At 38.5% G+C, this 20,729-nt stretch overlaps 1 protein-coding gene across 5 annotated transcripts in view; it reads right to left on the bottom strand.

Moving 5' to 3' along the window:
- ABCG2 (ATP binding cassette subfamily G member 2 (JR blood group)) overlaps positions 1–20,729 on the bottom strand; it is a 144,565-nt gene that overhangs the window by 5,547 nt on the left and 118,289 nt on the right. For all 5 annotated transcript variants that reach the window (XM_025998112.2, XM_072754954.1, XM_072754956.1 and 2 more), the window contains exons 8-13: positions 20,539–20,643; positions 19,362–19,594; positions 13,270–13,352; positions 6,858–6,947; positions 5,387–5,511; positions 3,389–3,543 (exon numbers count right to left, since the gene is read on the bottom strand). In XM_025998112.2, coding sequence (XP_025853897.1) covers positions 3,389–3,543; positions 5,387–5,511; positions 6,858–6,947; positions 13,270–13,352; positions 19,362–19,594; positions 20,539–20,643 — 791 coding nt within the window. The remainder of the gene's footprint in view (positions 1–3,388; positions 3,544–5,386; positions 5,512–6,857; positions 6,948–13,269; positions 13,353–19,361; positions 19,595–20,538; positions 20,644–20,729) is intronic.

Below are 20,729 nucleotides of genomic sequence, written 5' to 3'. Positions count from 1 at the left end.
CCAATAGTTTATTTTGCTTGTGTTTCCCTTGCCTCAGGAGATGGATCTAGTAAGAAGCGCTGCAGCTGATGTCAAAGAGGTTACTGCCTGTGTTCTTCTCTAGGATTTTAATGATTTCCTGTCTCACATTTAGGTCTTTCATCCATTTTGAATTTATTTTTGTGTATAGTATAAGAAAGTGGTCCAGTTTCATTCTTTTGCATGTAGCTGTCCAGTTTTCCCAGGACTATTAGTTGAAGACTGTCTTTGCCATTGGATATTCTTTCCTGCTTTGTCAAAGATCAGTGGACCATATAGTTGTGGATTCATTTCTGGGTTTTCTATTCTGTTCTATTGATCTATGTGTCTATTTTTGTGTCAGTACCATGCTGTCTGCATCACTACAGCTTTGTAATGTAACTTGAAATCTGAAATCGTGATACCACCAGCTTTGCTTTTCAAGGTTGCTTGGGCTATTCAGGGCCTTTTATGGTTCCATATACATTTTAGGATTGTTTCTTCTAGCTCTGTGAAAAATGCTATTGGTATTTTGATGGGGATTTCACTAAATGTGTAGAGTTCTTTGGGTAATATAGACATTTTTACAATATTTGTTCTTCCAACCCATGAGCATGAAATGTCTTTCCATTTCTTTGTGTCATCCTCAATTTCTTTTATCAGTGTTCTATAGTTTTCAGAGTACAGACCTTTTACCTCTTTAGTTAGGTTTATTCCTAGGTATCTTATGGTTTTGGGTGCAATTGTAAATGTGATCCATTCCTTCATTTCTCTTTCTGCTGCTTCATTATTGGTGTATAGAAATGCAACAGATTTTGGGATGCCTGAGTGGCTCAGTGGCTGAGCACCCGCCTCTGGCTCAAGGCATGATCCTAGGGCCCAGGGATCAAATCCTGCATCAGGCTCCTTGCAGGAAGCCTGCTTCTCCCTCTCTCTCTGCGTCTCTCATGAATAAATAAATAAAATCTTTAAAAAAAAAAAAAAAAAGATTTCTGTACATTGATTTTGAATCCTGAGACTTTACTGAATTCAGGTACCAGTTCTAGCATTTTGGTGGAGTCTTGAATATTCCACAGAGTATGTTGTCTGTGAATGTGAAAGGTTGACTTCTTCCTTGCTGATCTGAATGCCTTTTATTTCTTTCTGTTGTCTAATTGCTGAGGTTATGACTCCCAGTGCTATGCTAAATAACAGTGGTGAGTCTGGACATCCCTGTCTCATTCCTGACCATAGAGAAAAAGCTGTTTTTCCCCATTGAGGATGATACTGGCTGCAGATTTGTTGTATATGGCTTTTATGATGTTGAGGTCAGTTCCCTCTATCCCTCCTTTGTTGGGGTTTTTATCAAGAAGGGATGCTTTTATTTGTCAAATGCTTTTTCTGCATCAATTGAGAGGATCATATAGTTCTTATCCTTGCTTTTATTAATGTGGTGAATCATGCTGATTTATTTACAAATATTGAACTACCCCTGCAGCCCAGGAATAAATCCCATGTGATCGTGGTAAATGATTCTTTTAACGTACTGCTGGATTCTGTTTACTAGTATCATATTGAGAATTTCTGCACCCATGTTCATCAGTGATACTGGCCTATAGTTCTTTTTTAGTCTTTGTCTGGTTTTGGAATCAGGGCAATACTGGCCTCATAGAAAGAGTTTGGAAGTTTTCCTTCCATTTCTACTTTTGGAATAGTTTGAGAAGAATAAGGATTAACTCTTCTTTAAATGTTTGATAGAATTCCCCCGTGAAGTCATTTGGCCCTGGACTTTCGTTCATTTCAAGATTTTTAATTACTTATTCAATTTCTTTGCCAGTTATAGGTCTGTTCAAGTTTTCTATTTCTTCCTGTTTCCGTTTTGGTAGTTTATATGTTTCTAGGAATTTGTCCATTTCTTCCAGGTTGTCCAATGTGTTGACATAAAATTTTGCATAATATTCTCTTATAATCATTTGCATTTCTGTGGTGTTGGTTGTTACTTCTCATTTGTGATTTATTTGGATCCTCTCTCTTTTGTTATTGATAAGTCTGGTTACGGGTTTATGAATTTTGTTATTTTTTCCAAAGGACCAGCTCCTGGTTTCATTGATCTGTTCTACTGGGGTTTTTTAATTTCTATATTGTTTATTTCTGCTCTAATCTTCAATATTTCCTTCTTTCTGCAGGCTTTAGGCTTCATTTGTTGTTCTAGCTCCTTTAGGTATAAGGTTGGGTTGTTTTAGATTTTTCTTGCTTCTTGAGGTAGGCCTGCATTGCTATGTACTTCCCTCTTATGACCACTTTTGCTGCATCCCGAAGGTTTTGGACTGTCATATTTTCATTTTCATTTGTTTCCATGTATTTTTTTCTTTTTAATTTTCTGGTTGATCCATTCATTCTTTAGTTGGATGTTCTTTAGTTTCCATGTATTTTTGGTCTTTCCAAATTTCCTCTTGTGATTGAATTCCAGTTTCAAAGCACTGTGGTCTGGGATGCCTGGGTGGCTCAGCAGTTGGGTGCCTGCCTTCGGCTCATGTTGTGATCTCAGGATCCAGGATCGAGTCCCACATCAGGCTCCTTGAGATGAGCCTGCTTCTCCCTCTGCCTACGTCTCTGCCTCTCTCTCTCTCAGTCCATGTCTCTCATGAATAAATAAATAAATCTTAAAAAAAAAAAAAAAAAGGCACTGTGGTCTAAAAATATGCAGGGAATGATCCCAGTCTTTTGGTACTGGTTGAGTCCTGATTTGTGACCCAGTATGTGATCTGTTCTGAAGAATGTCCCATGTGCACCTGAAAAGAATGTGTATTCTGTTGCTTTAGGATGAAATGTTCTAAATATATCTGTTAAGTCCATCTGGTTGTTTGTCATTCAAAGCCATCATTTGTTGATATTCTGCTTAGATGGATCTGTCTACTGCTGTAAGCAGGATGTTAAAGTCCCCTACTATTATTGTATTATTATCAATGAGCTCCTATATGTTTGTCATTAATTTGGATGCTCCCATATTGGGGGCATAAATATTTGCAATTGTTAGATCTTCTTGTTAGACTGTCCCCTTTATTATGATATAGTGCCCTTCATCTCTTGTTGCAATCTTTGGTTTAAAGTCTAGTTTAGTTTTTGAAGTTCTAGTTTATCAAGGTTTCACTGTGTGTCACCAAGAAGCATCTTTTAAAAAACCATTTGTAACAAAATGTCAACTAAAGTTATTATATTAGAACAGTGGTCAAAAAGGCTGGATAATGTCCAGAAAAATCGATACATTCTCTAATATAAGCAATACTTCAATACATGACCTCCTTAAAGCAGAGAATCCCATTTACAGAATTGTCAAAGCAGGTTTTAGGTAACAGGTAAATTTGTGGGAAGGAATAACTATGCTTCTTATAAAAGCACAGTTTCTACTCACCATCATAAACACAAAGGTGATGGTCATGAGGAGAGTTGCTATGGATACCACACTCTGGCCTGCTGCTATGGCCAGCGCCATAGAACTAGCTGAATAAGCCACCATCATAAGGGTAAACATCATGATGAAGAAGGCCTCCACAACTGGTTTCAATCCTTAGGAAGAAAAGAGGGGGCTAAATCCAATTGCCTAGGTAACTGTGTATTTGGGATTGCTTATTGTGCAAATAGCAGTGCAATATTTTGAAAAACTAAAGCCAGAATAAAGAAAATTCATCCTCTATCCAACCACCTTGGCTCACCAATTACCATATTACTATATAAAGTTGTAATAAAGTTTCTTTTTTATACTTGTTGCATAAGCACATTTCTGCGTAACATCTCTCTGTGCCTTTATTTGTAATTATTAACAATTTCTGAGTGCCTGAGATGCAGAAGTCCAAGCAACACATCTGGTCACAATTCTATTGCCTTTTCTTCTAAGAAGAAAATTTGTCAAGAGCATATTTGTCTTACGTAGACATAATCGCATGACTGTTTGCTATAACTACATTGAGTAAAGAAACTGGGAAGAAGATTATGTGACTTCCCAGTGGTTTCAATATCTGAAGAGATGTCTCCATATTCCAAGTCTCCCAAGAAAAAGCACCATATAATTCTGGGATTGAGGGTGGGGTTAAATAAGTTTCATAAAACTACTTTACAAACTGTGTGGACTAATTATCATGGGTCACACAATCTGAAGATTCTGGAATAGCTATAAGAACACCAGTCAATACTCTGAGGATCTAGGTTCTATAACCTAATTCTTCATGACACACTTCTTTTTTTTTTTTTTTAAATTAATTTTTATTGGTGTTCAATTTACCAACATACAGAAAAACACCCAGTGCTCATCCCGTCAAGTGTCCCCCTCAGTGCCTGTCACCCATTCCCCTCCAACACCCGCCCTCCTCCCTTTCCACCACCCCAAGTTCGTTTCCCCGAGTTAGGAGTCTTTATGTTCTGTCTCCCTTCCTGATATTTCCCAACATTTCTTTTCCCTTCCTTTATATTCCCTTTCACTATTATTCATATTCCCCAAATGAATGAGAACATACACTGTTTGTCCTTCTCCGATTGACTTATTTCACTCAGCATAATACCCTCCAGTTCCATCCACGTTGAAGCAAATGGTGGGTATTATGACACACTTCTTATATATAAAAAGGAAGCTTAAACTCAATCAGTGAATCTTCTTCTATAGTGCTTTACTTAAATATTTTTTAATTAAAATATATATTTCAGATGTGTGTATGTATATATTTATGTGTATCAATAAAATATATGGAAATTCTGATACAATGAGCCTACAGTAAAACCTAAACACAATGCACAAAGGAGTCTAACTACCTATCAAGCAAGCATTTGTATTAAACCAGGAAACCCCAAAAATCAGTATCTTTCACTATCTTTACATACAAACACATGTATACACACACAAATAAAAACACAAATAAGTAATAACTATCCCAGCTCTTCCAACATAGTCTCAAATAGTTTTAGGAATTCTTTCCATATTTATAAATGACATAGTATCCTTCAGTAAAATATAGCTTTATAAATAGTTTTAAAAGTTATTTGAGGGGGCGCCTGGGTGGCTCAGTCAGTTGGGCATCTGCCTTCAGCTCAGGTCATGATCCTAGGGTCCTGGGATGGAGTCCCATGTCTGGCTCCCTGTTTGGTGGGGAGTCTGCTTCTCCCTCTGCCCTTCCTCTGCTCATGCTCTCTCTCTCTCTCAAATAAATAAAATATTTTTTTAAAAAAAGCTATTTTGGGACAAGTCTTGACAAAAGTGTCCTTAGAGAACAGTTATTTCAGAGTATGTACAATGGATAGATGTATCCTTATGTCACCAGCTTGGTTTAAAGTTTGAGAACCAAAAACAAGCTAGTAAAAAGAAATCGGCTTGCCCTCATATCCAAAACTACAGACACAAACCGTTTGTCATATTGCTTACCTAACAAGAAGTATATTATACAAGTAAATATAATACTTGGTAACATCCTCATGGGTAGTAAATCAGATAACAGTTTTCCAAAGAAATAAGATGACACTCTGTAGTATCCACTGATATATTCATGTCTAAAAAAAAAGAAAAATTCATCCTACATTAGTTTAAAAGGCAGAGACCAGGTTAGACCGCTTGCTTACCTGCGATTTCTGCCACCACCAGGGTTCTAATAACTACAGCTTCTCACATCCTTGAGGCAAACCCCAGCCTTCCATTCCGTCAGCATCAGGCACTATCTTGGGTGCGAGTCTCCCCTTTGAGGGGCACCTGAGTGGCTCAGTCAGTTACATGTCTGCCTTCAGATCAGGTCATGATCTCAGGGTCCTGGGATTGAGTCCTGCATCAGGCTCCCTGCTCAGCGAGGGGTCTGCTTCTTACTCTCCTTCTGCCCCTCCCCTGCTCATACTCTCTCTCTCAAATAAATTAATAAAATCTTAAAAAAAAGAAAAGAAAAGAAAAAAAGCCCTCCCCTTGAATGCCATCCATTCTGCCCCTAGAGTACCCACTCCCAGTGAGCAGATCTTCATCTCCTTCCCCTTTTCTAACACTGACTCTCCTTAGAGAATAACATTCTAATAGCTGAGCTCAGTTATGGTAGAGGCTTTACTTTCTCCCCACTTCTGATTATGAAGAAGGTGGCACTGCTATCCTTTGAGCTTCTTAATACAGCCAGGGATCACTTCTTCTACTTTCATGATAAAAAAAGAAAATGGCACTTCCTCCTTCAATAATCATACCTTTCAACCACATATCCCTGTCAGCCATCAAATCCTGTTTTCTTCCCTTTTTGGCTCTAGATCCCTTCCTCTTCCTGACATCTTCCTCCTGTAATTCCAAACTTCTCCCCTAATATCATTCTTTCCCCCGGAATGATTCCCTTTCCTCAGGGTGTAAATATGGGCAAATCTCTTCCAACCTTGATAAACACAAGAAACAAAACAGCCCCTAATTTATTGGAAGGCTGCCCTTTGGCTTCTTCCATTCCCTTTCCATTTGAGGGCTAAGCTGGGACCACATTCTTTGTCAACTTGACCTCCACACCTTGTATTTACCACTTTCTGTATTTGTATTGTATTTACCAACCAACCACTTTCTCTCTATCAAGCCCCTCTAACTTTTCCTGTGAGGGCCACCATGACTTCTCAGTTTCTAAAAACAAAAGATCCTTTTTACCCCTTTATTGCTTCCTTTTTCTGCAGCATTTGGACTTGCTGGCTCTGCCTTAACCTTGAACTCTCTTTTCCTTGGTATCATGCCCCACATGCTCATGATTGACCTTCTTACCTCTGGCTGCTTGTTCTCAATTATCATTGGCAATCCCCAGGACCCAAGCTGTGGCCCAAGGCTGGATATGACCAATCTGACCATTAGCCCCTGATACCGGAGAGCCCCATTCCTGGAACAGAGACCTACTCACATAAAAAGCTTCTTCTCAACCACAAGGAGCTCCACAGCTGACACACTGCTGAAACACTGGTTGGTCGTCAGAAAGAAGAGCACCCCTGATCTGCAATGAGAGAAAGGGAAAGAAAAACACTGCAGTCAATTAAACATTCTTAGATCAGTTTTTCTAACCACAAAACTCTCCTCAAATGATACCTTAGAACATTAAATAGAAACTGTTCTGGTTAAAACAGAGGGAAGTATGGCCCCATCAGCTTTCTCCCCATCATCTCTGTGGGTTCACAATGGTACCCCTGGGACTCCACAGAGCATAGTTTGGAAGTCACAGTCCTGGACTGCTATGGATTGAACTGTGTCCTCTCCCCAAATTCCTATGTTGAAGCACAAATCCTCAAAGTGATGATATTTAGCGACAGTGTATTTAGGAGGTAATTAGATTTAGATGAGGTCATGAAGGTATGGGCTTCATGATGGATTTAGTGCCCTTTAAAAAAAAGGGAGAAACACCTGAGCACACTCTCTTTCTCTCTCTCTCTGCCATGTGAGGATACAGCAAAAAGGTAGCCAGCCACCTGTCAGCCGGGAAGAGAGGTCTCTTTGGAACCTGCCCATGGATGCACCCTGATCTAACCCTATTTTTTAGACTGTTGTTTAAGCCACCCAGTCTGTGGATGACTGTGATGGCAGTCTGTGCTGATGAATACAAAGGTCATAAAAATATTACCACCTTGAATTTTAACTAACAGAAACAATAAGTATCTGTTCATATCTAATGTATGAACAGAGAAACAGTGAACCAAATAAAGCCCACAAGGCTCAAAAACCTTTACTAGCGACCTTTTCAAGTTAAAGAAGAAACTAAAACATGAAGAAGCAAAATTACAGTGGAGGAAAACCTCAGTCGATACCTTATTATATATATATATATCCATCACACAACTGTCAGAAGAGCCATGATGTTATCCTTGATAGCCATTGCCAAAATGGTTTCCAATGTGCTCAAAAAAGAAAACAAAATGATGCTTATAAAGGAAAAATACAGGTATGTGCCTATAAGAAAAGGAAGACTACTAACGCTTTTTTCTCAGTAAAATAATTAAGGCTTAAAAAGGAGGGATCCCTGGGTGGCACAGCGGTTTGGCGCCTGCCTTTGGCCCAGGGCGCAATCCTGGAGACCCGGGATCGAATCCCACATCGGGCTCCCGGTGCATGGAGCCTGCTTCTCCCTCTGCCTGTGTCTCTGCCTCTCTCTCTCTCTCTCTCTCTCTCTGTGTCACTATCATAAATAAATCAAAATTTAAAAAAAAAAAAAAAAGGAAAGTCACAGTTAATCTACACTTTGAGGGACATACACATTTTATGAAAGCATGCCAACATTCCTGAAACAGTGTTGGGCTTCCCTTCGTAATCAAACCATTTAATTGACACTAAGGATCGTGACTTGAAAGAACTGAAGTGACCCATCATTTAAATGACACGAAAATGAAAGAACACTTAAAAATATGAACCGAAGTGTACTGCCCCTCAAAAAAAGTCCATTGACACTCAGTAATTGTTGTTGTTTTAAGATTTTATTTATTCATGAGAGACACAGAGAAAGAAGCAGAGACATAGGCAGAGGGAGAAGCAGGCTCCCTGTAGGGAGCCTGATGTGAGAATCAATCCCGGGACCCTGGGATCATGGCCTGAGCTAAAGGCATATGCTCAACCACTGAGCCACCCAGGCATCCCAGTAATTGTTTTTAATACCAAAAAATAAATAAAATAAATAACTTAGAGAACAGACTATTTTAAAAGTAAATGTTTATACAATTAATGAATGGAAAATAGCCAGACCTAATACACAGACCTATGCAACTTTCTCCACATAAGTAAGCCTACTATCAAAATAAAAGCTAATTTCAGAAATATAAGACATGCAAAAAAAGAATGAAAGAACAAGAAAGAAAGAGAAAGAAAGAAAAGAAAAGAAAAAATAAATATGGGACGTGCAACAATTCAGCTCAATTTGTTAAGCCTTATATCTAACAATACTGTTATGTTTATCATGATTCTGAACTAGTAGATAGTGACATTACTTCTAAACCGTATGATTTATTTTATAGTAAATACAGTTTTTATTTCTAGAGAATTTAAGATATTCTAATTCTTTTCAAGCTGGTAATCCACACCTATAATATCTACTTATTGATCCAAGTATTTCTTAAAACGTCTTTTCTCTTAATATACATTAATTTGCTTAGCTATCCCTACAATAGAAGCTCATACTCTACATATGAATAAACCTCAGCTTGTCAGTTATACAGGTTAAAGAAAGAGCAGAGAGTACTTCTCTGGGATAATTCATTCTCAAACAATAGAACCAAACCACTAGCCTCCTGAGCAATTTCAAATGATTAAAAAGTAGCAGCAAGCTTAAGATAAAAATACAAAATAAAATAAATTCAGTGGGGGCAGCCTGGGTGGCTCAGCAGTTTAGCACCCGCCTTCAGCCCAGGGCGTGATCGTGGGGTCCCAGGATCAAGTCCCATGTCAAGCTCCCTGCTTGGAGCCTGCTCCTCCCTCTGCCTGTGTCTCTCCCTGTCTCTCTCTCTGTGTCTCTCATGAATAAATAAATAAAATCATAAATAAATAAATAAATAAATACGTATATATACATACATACATACATACATAGATTCAGTGCCCTATTTCTCCAGAAAACATTTGAAGAAGCTGCTAAACCTCTTCTTTATTTCTCTGGATTCTTCTACAAAAATTTTTAATGGTTAGATATCCAGTTCCCCTTTAAAATTCCAGTTGAGGACAGGTTTTCCAATACTTTTTGCAAATGCTTCTCACTGTACAACATAAAAGGTCCGCAAGTGATAGATCCTATGACCTATATTCTGTGCTTGGTAAAAATATGGCATCTACGGAGGGTACAAATCATCAATTACTAGCAAGCTTGGAAATGTGTGAGAGAAGAACACACTCTTCAGGGAAAGTAAAGAGAAAAACAGTGACATAATTCAGGAAATGAGCTGCCATAATAATCTCAATGTAAAGAACCACTACATTTTATTTTATTTGAGTAAGGAATTGACTTTTATGCTGATTCTTTCATAAACAATTAGACATCAAAACAGATTCAACTTAAGCTATTGCAACTTTCTTTTTACCCTTATGGTAAAATGGGAATAATACAACTCCACCTCTTGGGGCAGAAGCCTGAGCCCATGGTTTAAAGCACAGAGAACAGTGCCTGGCACAAAACAGCTTTCTACATGAAGAACTCTGCAGTTTTTGGCATTGCTGAGCATATATATTCAGAGCATTCTAGAGCCCATTACAAAGTCTCACCATGAAAAAATATTTTTAAGGGCACATAAGGACTAAAATTAGGTAAGGTAAACTAACATAAGTGCTAACCATATAACAGTTGGAAAAACCTCAGGGTCATCAACCTCTCCATGGCAAACAAATAAAAAAATAGAAGAAAAAAAATATTCACAAGCAACAAAAGAAAAAAAATTAGATAAACTGGACTATAGCAAAATTTAAAACATTTGTGCATCAAAGGACATTATCAACAGTGAAAAGACCACCCATAGAATGTCAGAAAATATTTGCAAATTTATACTTGGTAAGGGGTTAATATTTGGAATATATGAAAGATACTTACAGTTAATCAATTTAAAAAATCTAAACAAAAAATGGGCAAAGAGAGGCACCTAGGTGGCTCAGCAGTTGAGCCTCTACCTTTGGCTCAGATTGTGATCCCAGGGTCTTGGGATCCAGTCCTGCATCAGGCAGGGAGCTTGCTTCTCCTTCTGCCTATGTCTTGGACTCTCTCTCTGTGTCTCATGAATAAATAAATAAAATCTTAAAAAAAAAAAAAAATGGGCAAAGGATTTGAATAGACATTTCTCCAAAGAGGATACACAAATGGCCAATAAGCACATGAAAAGGTTCTCAACACCTCTAATCATTAGATGAATGCAAATCAAAAACCACCCGGAGGGGGGCAGCCCCTGCGGCACAGTGGTTTAGTGCCGCCTGTGGCTCAGGGTGTGATCCTGGAGACCCTAGATCGAGTCCCATGTTGGGCTGTGTGGAGCCTGCTTCTCCCTCTGCCTGTGTCTCTGCTTCTCTCTGTCTCTCATGAATAAATAAATAAAAATCTTAAAAAAAAAAAAAACAACACATGAAGTATCACCTGATACCAATTAGAATGGTTATTATTATTAAAAAGAAAAAAAATAATAACAAGTTTGGTAAGGTTGTTAAGGAATTGAAACCCTTGTGTACTGCTGGTAGGAATGCAAAATGATACAGCTGCTATGGAAGACAGGATATTTTTTTTTAAAGATACATATATATTTTCTATTTATTTATGATAGTCACAGAGAGAGAGAGAGAGAGAGGCAGAGACATAGGCAGTGGGAGAAGCAGGTTCCATGCACGGGGAGCCCGATGTGGGATTTGATCCCGGGTCTCCAGGATCGCGCCCTGGGCCAAAGGCAGGCGCCAAACCGCTGCGCCACCCAGGGATCCCGGAAGACAGGATATTTAATAGAATTACCAAATGATCCAGTAATTCTACTTCTAGGTATAAACCAAAAGAATTTAAAGTAGAGACTCAAACAGATATTTATTTGTACATCCACATTCATAGCAGCATTGCTCCATTAGGGGCAAAAGGCAGGCTCCAAGGCAGGTCACTTTGACCTAAGATTATTTTGACTTAAAAGAATCAAGACCTGGTAGATTCAAGAAAAGCTTTTTACCTCCCCCTCAACTGCCTAAATTTACATTGGAAAGGAGAGCCTACACCAGGAAGAAAGCTATTGAGAAAGATTCCTCTTTGCCTAAGAAACTTATTTGCTAAAGAGGGCAACCTTTGTTTTCCAAACATCATCTCCCCTCTTCCAGGAAAGGTCTTTCTCCTCCTTTGTATCCTCAGATCCTGCCCGCCCTTCTCCTTAGCTCAGATAAGCATTATATGGTCTGTTTTTGGAATTTGCATGTCTGTGTGGATTTCCTGTACAGATGCTATTAAATTTGATTTTCTCCTGTTAATCTGTATCATGTCAATGTGATTCTTGGTCCTACTGGATGAACTTTGAAGAGCAAAGGAAATTCTTCCTCCCCAGCATTCACAATAGCCAAAAGGTAGAAATAACCCAAGTGTCCTGGGATCCCTGGGTGGCGCAGCGGTTTGGCGCCTGCCTTTGGCCTAGGGCACGATCCTGGAGACCCGGGATCGAATCCCACGTCGGGCTCCCGGTGCATGGGGCCTGCTTCTCCCTCTGCCTGTGTCTCTGCCTCTCTCTCTCTCTCTCTGTGACTATCATAAATAAAAAAAATAATAATAAATTAAAAAAAAAAACCCCAAGTGTCCAAGGACAAATAAATGCATAAACAAAATATGGTGTATCTATACAGTGGAATATTATTCAGCCTCGAAAAGGAAAGCAATCCTTCCATTCGGTACAAATGGATGAACTCTGAAGATATTATACTAAGGAAAATAAGCTAGTCACCAAAGGACAAACACTGTATGATTCCACTTATCTAAGTACCTAGAGTAGTCAAATTCAGAGACAATAAGTATAATGAAGTATAATTTCTTCCAGGCAATAAAGAAAGGGAGAATGAGGAATTATTCTTCAATATGTACAGAAACACAGTTTGGGATGATGAAGTAAGTGTTCTGGAGTTGGATGGTTTTGATAGTTGCACAGTAATGTGAATGTATCAGGCCACTTGGGCGCCTCAGTCCATTAAATGTCTGACTCTTAATTTTGGCTCAGATCATGATCTCAGGGTTATGAGATTGAGCCCTGTGTCAAGCTCTGCACTCAACACGGAGTCTACTTGAAATGCTCTCTCTCTCTCTCTCCCCCCACCTCCCACCTCCGCCCATCCGTCTGTTTACAAGCGAAAGAAAGAAAGAAAGAAAGAAAGAAAGAAAGAAAGAAAGAAAGAATCTTTTTAAAAAATGATGGGAATGTATTTAATGCCACTGAACTGTACACTTAAAACTGGTTAAGAAGGTAAAAATTACCTGTATATTCTGTATAAATTACCACCATACACACACATACACACACACATATGCATTCAGCTTTTAATTCACTGGCTTATCCTATTCCTCACTTTACACTGTGCTTATCTCAAATTCTTTTTTTTTTAAGATTTTATTTATTCATGACAGACACGCATGGGGGCATGCAGAGACATAGGCAGGGAGAAAAGCAGGCTCCATGCAGGGAGCCTGACATGGGACTCGATCCCGGGGCTCCAGGATCACGCCCCTGGGCTGAAGGCGGTGCTAAACCACTAGCCACCCGGGCTGCCCTTATCTCAAATTCTTCATGGATTTTCATAAGCTTGAAAGATGTAACAGCACTTTCTCAAAATCAAGATCCAAATTTACTCACCTATTCTGGATTCCTGTAGAATCATTTTTTAGATCATAGAAAATGGCACCTAAAACCAATCCCAGGATGACTGTTACAATTATCTTTTCAAAAAGAAAAAGAAAAACAAGTTTTAATTAAAGGTAAAAAAAATTTTTTAAAAAGGTAAGAACCTAACACACCACTGATTACTATAAAATACGAGGCTACATAATCCAATTTCTCCATTGAGATAAATACTTCCAGTGGTTCAGCCAAAGTCCTTGGGAGTGTATATTATTTGGCTCCTTTCTAAATTAAAAAATAATTTATCTGTGTGCTGGGGAGGCTGATAGAACACAGTAGACCCCTGGAATGCTAAGGTTCCTCCCAGTGATTTGCCAGGCCAGCTCAAGGTCCAGTCCAGGCCACCAGGCCTGGGAAGGCCATATACAGAAGGGGAATAATGCCAGTGCCTGGCTAAGTCACTTGAGGAATAAAGTCCAAGTGACTAGCAGCTCTGCCTGAACTCTCAACCTTTGTGCTACTGAGCATGCAGTTTCATATTTCAAGGGGTTCAAATAAAAACAGGATATCTTTACTTTTACCATTATAAATAAATAAAATTTTTCAAGCACACATAAAAAAATTCTGACAATGTTATTCTGTGTGATAAGGAAGCAGGGGTAAGCTGAGACCCGCCTACCTGACCTAGCAGGCAGGGCATGCCTATACTGAAAAAGTGCACTGTCATTGCCACCAAAGCATTCAGCTAGCTGTCTCTGACGGTACTCAAATGCTTCCACTACCCATTCTCTTGTCACTGCTTCTAGCAACCTCAGTCCGAGGGCCTAGAGCCAACAGTGTAGAAGCAACCTGCTATTTTATTTGCCACTGTTACCTATATTGGCTTACTTGGTCTGTTTGAGGCCTCCTAAGACGACTGCATAAACATCACTTTTGTTTTTAAGACTGATAAAATATCTATTAAGGACACTTCTATAAGCAAAGGATTAAGGGTTATACTATAATAGAATTTATTTTTTATTTTTTAGAAATCTTAGTTTCTTTTTTTTTTTTAAGATTTTATTTATTTATTCATGAGACACACACAGAGAGAGAGAGAGAGAGAGGCAGACACAGGCAGAAGGAGAAGCAGGCTCCATGCAGGGAGCCCAACGAGGGACTCGATCCCGGGACTCCAGGATCATGCTCTGGGCGGAAGGCAGGTGCTAAACCGCTGAACCACCCAGGGATACCCTACGATAGAATTTATTTAAGAAAATTCTTATTATACTTTCATACTGTATTAAGTATAAAAATATATGAAATGCTCATCTAAAGAAAAAATATCCAACCATGTATCTCAGAACCTTCAAAGTTAAAAAAATCTCAGTACTACAACAGCATAATAGTATCAAGATAAGTCTATTTTGACATGAAGCAAACAAAACTGGAAAACAGGATCATGATCTGTGAAGGCTAGCCTGTGAATACTACCATCTGGAGAAAATATGATCCGAGATGTCTTCAAAATCCCCTTGCTAGAGACACCTGGGTGGCTCAGCCGTTTAGCGCCTGCCTTTGGCCCAGGGTCTGATCCTGGAATCCTAGGATTGAGTCCTGCATCAGACTCCCTGCAGGGGGCCTGCTTCTCCCTCTGACTGTGTCTCTGCCTCTCTCTCTGCATGTCTCTCATGAATGGATGAACAAAATCTTTAAAAAAAAAAAAAAATCCTTTGCTAATAAGACAGTCAGAAATTTGGAAAAAAATCTATTACCCTGGTATAATTTTCATTAACCTAAGAATATACTGCACTTCATGCCAACAGATTAAACTCCCAAAATAAATGATGAACCATTATCGTGTGCAAATGTGTATGTATACAAGTCTCTACTTTCAGACAATATAACTTCAAGAATATTCAGAATTTTTAAACTGGACACTACATGCTTGTTTCTTTTGAATTCAAATTTTATCTTATACTAACAGACCGTCGGTATTATCATTAGGATGTTTGCTGAAAGTTTCAAAGTTCTCAAAGTATTTTCAAAGTCAGCTTTCAAACGTATTGACAAAATGATTAATCTCATAATTTTGTCATGCTTTCACAAGGTGTATCTGTTATTCTTTCTTGCATTACAGAAAAGAAAAGAAAAAGAAAACAAGCAAACTGAACATTGCTCAACAGAGCACACAAAGACACTATCTATGAGGTTTCTGCTGAATACGGGGGAAGGGAATCCCTTATATATGTTATTCTGTCTTGTTCAAATGTGCTTAGCAACATATCACAAGGTGAGTGCTGAGGGATAATTACGGCCATCACTCGAGAAACTAATCCATAGTCAAATATTAAATACGCCAATAGAAAAAAAGGTATCTCTAAGAGTTATGATAGTATTTTCCAAATTGACTTGATCAGAAAGATCATGGCACATTAAATGAACATCAAATCCTTTTATACAGATGATCCACTTACTCCAAGATCATCCAAATACAACCTTTGGTTAAATGGCATTATCAGAAGCAAAGTCTGAATCACATATATGACTAGTTGAAATCTAAGTATGGCTGTAATATTATTACCAATAGGAGACTTATCAGCAGGAAGCCATAAAGCAATTTAATACCTCACATCCAAACACTTCGAGAAGTAAACAACATACACACGAGATTAAAAACACTAAACCAAAGGTCAGCAGGCTGGGGTCCACAGGCAAACATGGGCAGTCGCCAACTTCTGTTCAGCCCTCTAGCTAAGAATAGTTTTTACCACTTTTTTTAATGGTTGGGGAAAAAAGAGTGAGAGAAGAAGAATATTTCTTGCCACATGGAATTTAAATGAAATTCAAAGTTGTGTCTATCAGTGAAGTTTTAATGGAACACAGCCATACTCCCTTGCTTGTGTATTACCTATGGCTCCCTTCTCGCTAAAATGGCAGAGTGGACTCCCTGAGACAAAGACCACAGGTCTACAAAGCTGAAAGTATTTTACTACCTAGCCCTTCACAAATAAAGGTTTGCCTGCTCCAGTCTTACATTAACATTCCAGCATGTGCAAATCTGAACGGCAGATGCTCAGAGACAGATGCAATGTTCTATCTTTATTCTGTGGGATTGCCATGCATCTGAGCATTGTTAGGACTCCTTTTGTGAAACTGAGTTCCCCGAGGAGGCATGTAGGCTGCGTATAACCTGGAAACACTAGGCCTGGGTTTGTGCAGAAGAAAGCCTAGCAACAAAAGATGCAGAATCATAGTGGATTAGAAATAGCTCCACCATCTAAGAAAGGGGAACCCTCACACTGCTGGTAGGAATGCAAACTGGTGCAGCCACTCTGGAAGAGTACAGAGGTTCCTCAAAAAGTTAAAAAGAGAGCTACCCTACAATCCAGCAACTGTGCTATTAGGTATTTATCCAAAGAATACAAAAACACTAATTTGAAAGGATACATGCACCGCTATGTTTATAGCAGCATTATCTCCAATAGCCAAATGACAGAAAGAGCCCAAATGTCCATACAGGTGGATAAAGAGGTGGTATACACATACAATGGAATATTATTCATCCTTAAAAAAAATGAAATCATGCCATATGCAATGATGGGGATGGAGCTAGAGAGTATAATGCTGAGCAAAATAAGTCAGAGAAAGACAAATACCATATGATTTCACTCATATGTGGAATTTAAGAAACAAAACAAATTATCATGGTAGGGGGAGGGGTAAACCAAGAAACAGACTTAACTATAGAGAACAAACTGATGGTTACCAGAGGAAAGATGGGTGGGGGATGGGTTAAATAGGTGCTGGGGATTAAGGAGTGCGCTTGTTGGGATGAGCACCGGGTGCTGTATTGGAGTACTGAATCACTGAATGGTACACCTGAAATAAATACTATACTGCATGTTAACTAACTGGAATTTAATTAAAAACTTAATTAAGTCCAGAGCTACCATATATGTGACTTGGACAAGATACTTTTAAACCAATTTCAGAGAAAAGAGAAATTTACATTATTTTCCAAGTAAAAAAACCATAATGCATAAATCACACTAAAGAATCAACACTGTCACATTATCTCACTGTTGGAACAATAGGTAACGAGGTTGACATTATTTGTCAGACTCATTTCCAAATGATATCAAATCTACTCTAAAAGAATAAAAATTTAACTTTGATAGTGCACAGAAGTACACATTCTGACAGAAATGCGAAATAAGGGCAGCCTGGGTGGCTCAGCAGTTTTATCACTGTCTTCAACCCAGGGCCTGATCCTGAAGACCCGGAATAGAGTCCCACGTCGAGTTTCCTGCATGGGGCCTGCTTCTCCCTCTGCCTGTGTCTCTGCCTCTCTCTCTCTCTGTGTCTCTCATGAATAAATAAAATTTAAAAATCTTAAAAAAAAAGAAAAAAGAAATGTGAAATAATAGTAGCAAAACGTTTGGAGCAATTAGCAGTATTTCCCAGGGTTGGAGACTCTTGGTATTAATAGTTAGAATTAATTCTTGGTATTAATACTGAAGTACAAAAATTATAGTTCACATGGTGAGAAGTCAGTAATATTTAAGATTGACTTATTTGAGTGAGAGAGACAGAGAGAGAGCACACCTGTGTGCACACACAAACATGGGGTAGGGGAGTGAGCAGAGGGAGAGAGTTTTAAGCAGATTTCACTCTGTGCATGGAACCCAACACAGGATTCAATCCCACAACTCTGAGATTACAACTGGAGATGAAACCAAGAGTTGGCCACTATGCCATTGCCATTCAGGTGTCCCAAGAAGTCAGCAATATCTTCTTAGTGCCAACAGCATGCCATCTTTTGGTACTCAACAGAAATTCAATAATTGATAATAAAATAACCCCCAAAATAACCAGCTAAACTGATTTGCTTAGAAAGATGGATCGATGAACTGGGAATACTCGTTTTGTATGATAGAGCACCTGAGAGTAACAGAACAATAAAAGGGGAATAATCAACAATTATCAACAGAGTTGGCCAAAAGAGGAAAATAACATGATTTTGTCTTTATCAAAAGAAAGTTAATCTGATAGTAAAGAGCCTTATTTAACAGAATTTAAGCCTGCTTACTAGGTTGTGTGAACTGCAAACTGGCTTAGGTACCTAGTGCTCTCCTAAGATTGAACCCCTAAATTAGAAAGGTCAATTATGAGGAACAGCACTGGCACATAGGCTCTTCCCTCAGAAAGAAGCTAGCCCCTATGATCTTCAGGTACATTCAGTGAATTCTAGAGACAGGCTTCCCTGGCCACTTGATTTCAAATGCCATTAAGCCCTTTCCGCTCTCTTCCATTCTCCCACTCTCCTTTTCTTCCCACTTCTCTTCCTTTCCCCACCACTCTGCTTAAACTTTCTCCATAGCTCCTTTTACCATATGACTTGCTACATAGTTCAATCCTGTCTGAATTTGTCATCTGTCACTCCTCATAGGAAGAAAAACTCTATGAGAATTGGAGTTTTAGGGGCACCTGGGTGGCTTAGTGATTAGGTGTCTGCCTTTGGCTTAGGTCATGATCCCAGGCTCTTGGGATCAAGTCCCACACCAGGCTCCTCACAGGGAGCCTGATTCTCCCTCTGCCTATGTCTCTGCCTCTCTGTGTGTCTCTCATGAATAAATAAATAAAATCTTAAAAAAAGAGAGAGAGAGCGAGAATGAGAGAGAGAAAGAACAAGGGTTTTATTTTTCCCATTTTGTTCACTTCCATATACAAGCTCTCAAAATGCCACACATGGTCAGTAAGATGACCAGTCAGAAAATGAATATGTGCAGCTACCAGAAAATTCTAAGTCTGGCTAAACATTTCCTTTATTTCACAATCTTTGAAGATTTTTCTACAAAGATTATCCATTACAGCTAGTCTAAATAAACAAAAATTCTTAATTTTGTAGTAAAAAAAAAAAAAAAACTAAAAAAATTTTCCACAAGTAAAAATTTCATGGTGTTTTTTACTTTGTTCTATTGGATGTTTTTATATGCCAAATGGAGTAGGGATAAATAAATGTAAGTTTGAGTAGAAGATAAGCATAATCCTAAAAGACTTTATATCAGAACCTAATGTTCCCACATGAGTATGTCCCAGCATTATCAGAAGAATCTGTCAGTTACCTGAGCGATAGAGGCCTGGGGATTACCCAGTAAATTTTTGAATGAACGCTTGGAAATCCATTTGAGTTGCTGACAGAAGGAGGTGGCATATGTGATCTCCTTAAAGGCTGAGCTCTTCCTTTTCTGACTCTTTGAGAGTTGATCTAACTCCTCTTTTGTTTTTCTGCAGAAGTCAGAATTGGCATAAAATTCAGCTATTCTTTCTATGAATGAAGGCTCTTCAGTCACCTTGACTTTGGAATAAAAGTAGATAAAAAAGGGAAACATTATTAATAAAATAACAACTGATTTAGACCATTTTTCTGTAACTCTTCTCTAGATTCCTTGTTACCATCTTAATTCTAATGCCTAAGTATAAAAAATTATTAGATCTAGCATTGCTTTACAAGATTAGAAAAATACAGTTAATTGTCCGACTACTTCCATAAACTTATAAATACAGCAAATCTACTGACCATAAACTTATAAATACAGCAAACCTCCTCACCTATTTGAACCTTAATTCTTTTAAAATAGACCTCTTACCATAGGGAGTTATAATTCCTAATATACAAACCTGGTCCTTGTTTTCTTCTATATACAAATATATAAACTGCCAAGTTTCTTATTTCAAAACATTATATAAACAATGACATTTTTAATGAAAATTTCCCTTATAAGTGACACTATCACATAAATACTCATTTATAAATTAAATAAAAAATATAGCACTCGTGGAAAACAAGATCTATGTTGACCAGTGCTATAGAGTGAATGTGTTCCCTCAAGAATTATATGCTGATGTGTGATGATATTTGAAAGGTGATTAAGTCATAGGAGTGTAGCCCTAATGAATGAGATTAGTACCCTTATAAAAGAGGCCCCTCCTCACTTCCATCATGGAAGTGGTCACCCATCTTTGAACCAGGAAGCGGGTCCTCAACAGACACTGAGTCTATAGGTATCTTCACCTTGGACTTCCAGCTCCAGAACTGGGAGAAGCAAATGTTTACTGTTTAAGCTACCTAGTGTAAGGCATCTTTGTTACAGCAGTCCAAAAGGACTAGGACAACTGCTATCAGAAGACAGCATTAATATAAATTCATAAATCCATGTGTTAATGAGTTGCCACATTGTTAAACTTCCACCAATTCAGTTAGGTAATAATCTGTGACTCTCAACAGATTCATTCACATACCTTCACCCTCTTGGTCCTCTCTGTTTAATACCACAGCAGAGGAGTCTCCATTAATGACATCCAAGAAGAAGTCTGCAGGGTTATTATAGGGCTCACAATGGTAACCTACAAAAGGAAGTACAAACTTGATGGTCTTGGAAAGTAAAAACTCACTTTCAGAGGTGAGAGAGGTGAGGCAGGGAAGAGAGTCA

Source organism: Vulpes vulpes, chromosome 4 (assembly GCF_048418805.1).
Source record: "Vulpes vulpes isolate BD-2025 chromosome 4, VulVul3, whole genome shotgun sequence".
Taxonomy (NCBI): domain Eukaryota; kingdom Metazoa; phylum Chordata; class Mammalia; order Carnivora; family Canidae; genus Vulpes; species Vulpes vulpes.
This window is presented reverse-complemented; position numbering and strand designations above follow the sequence as displayed.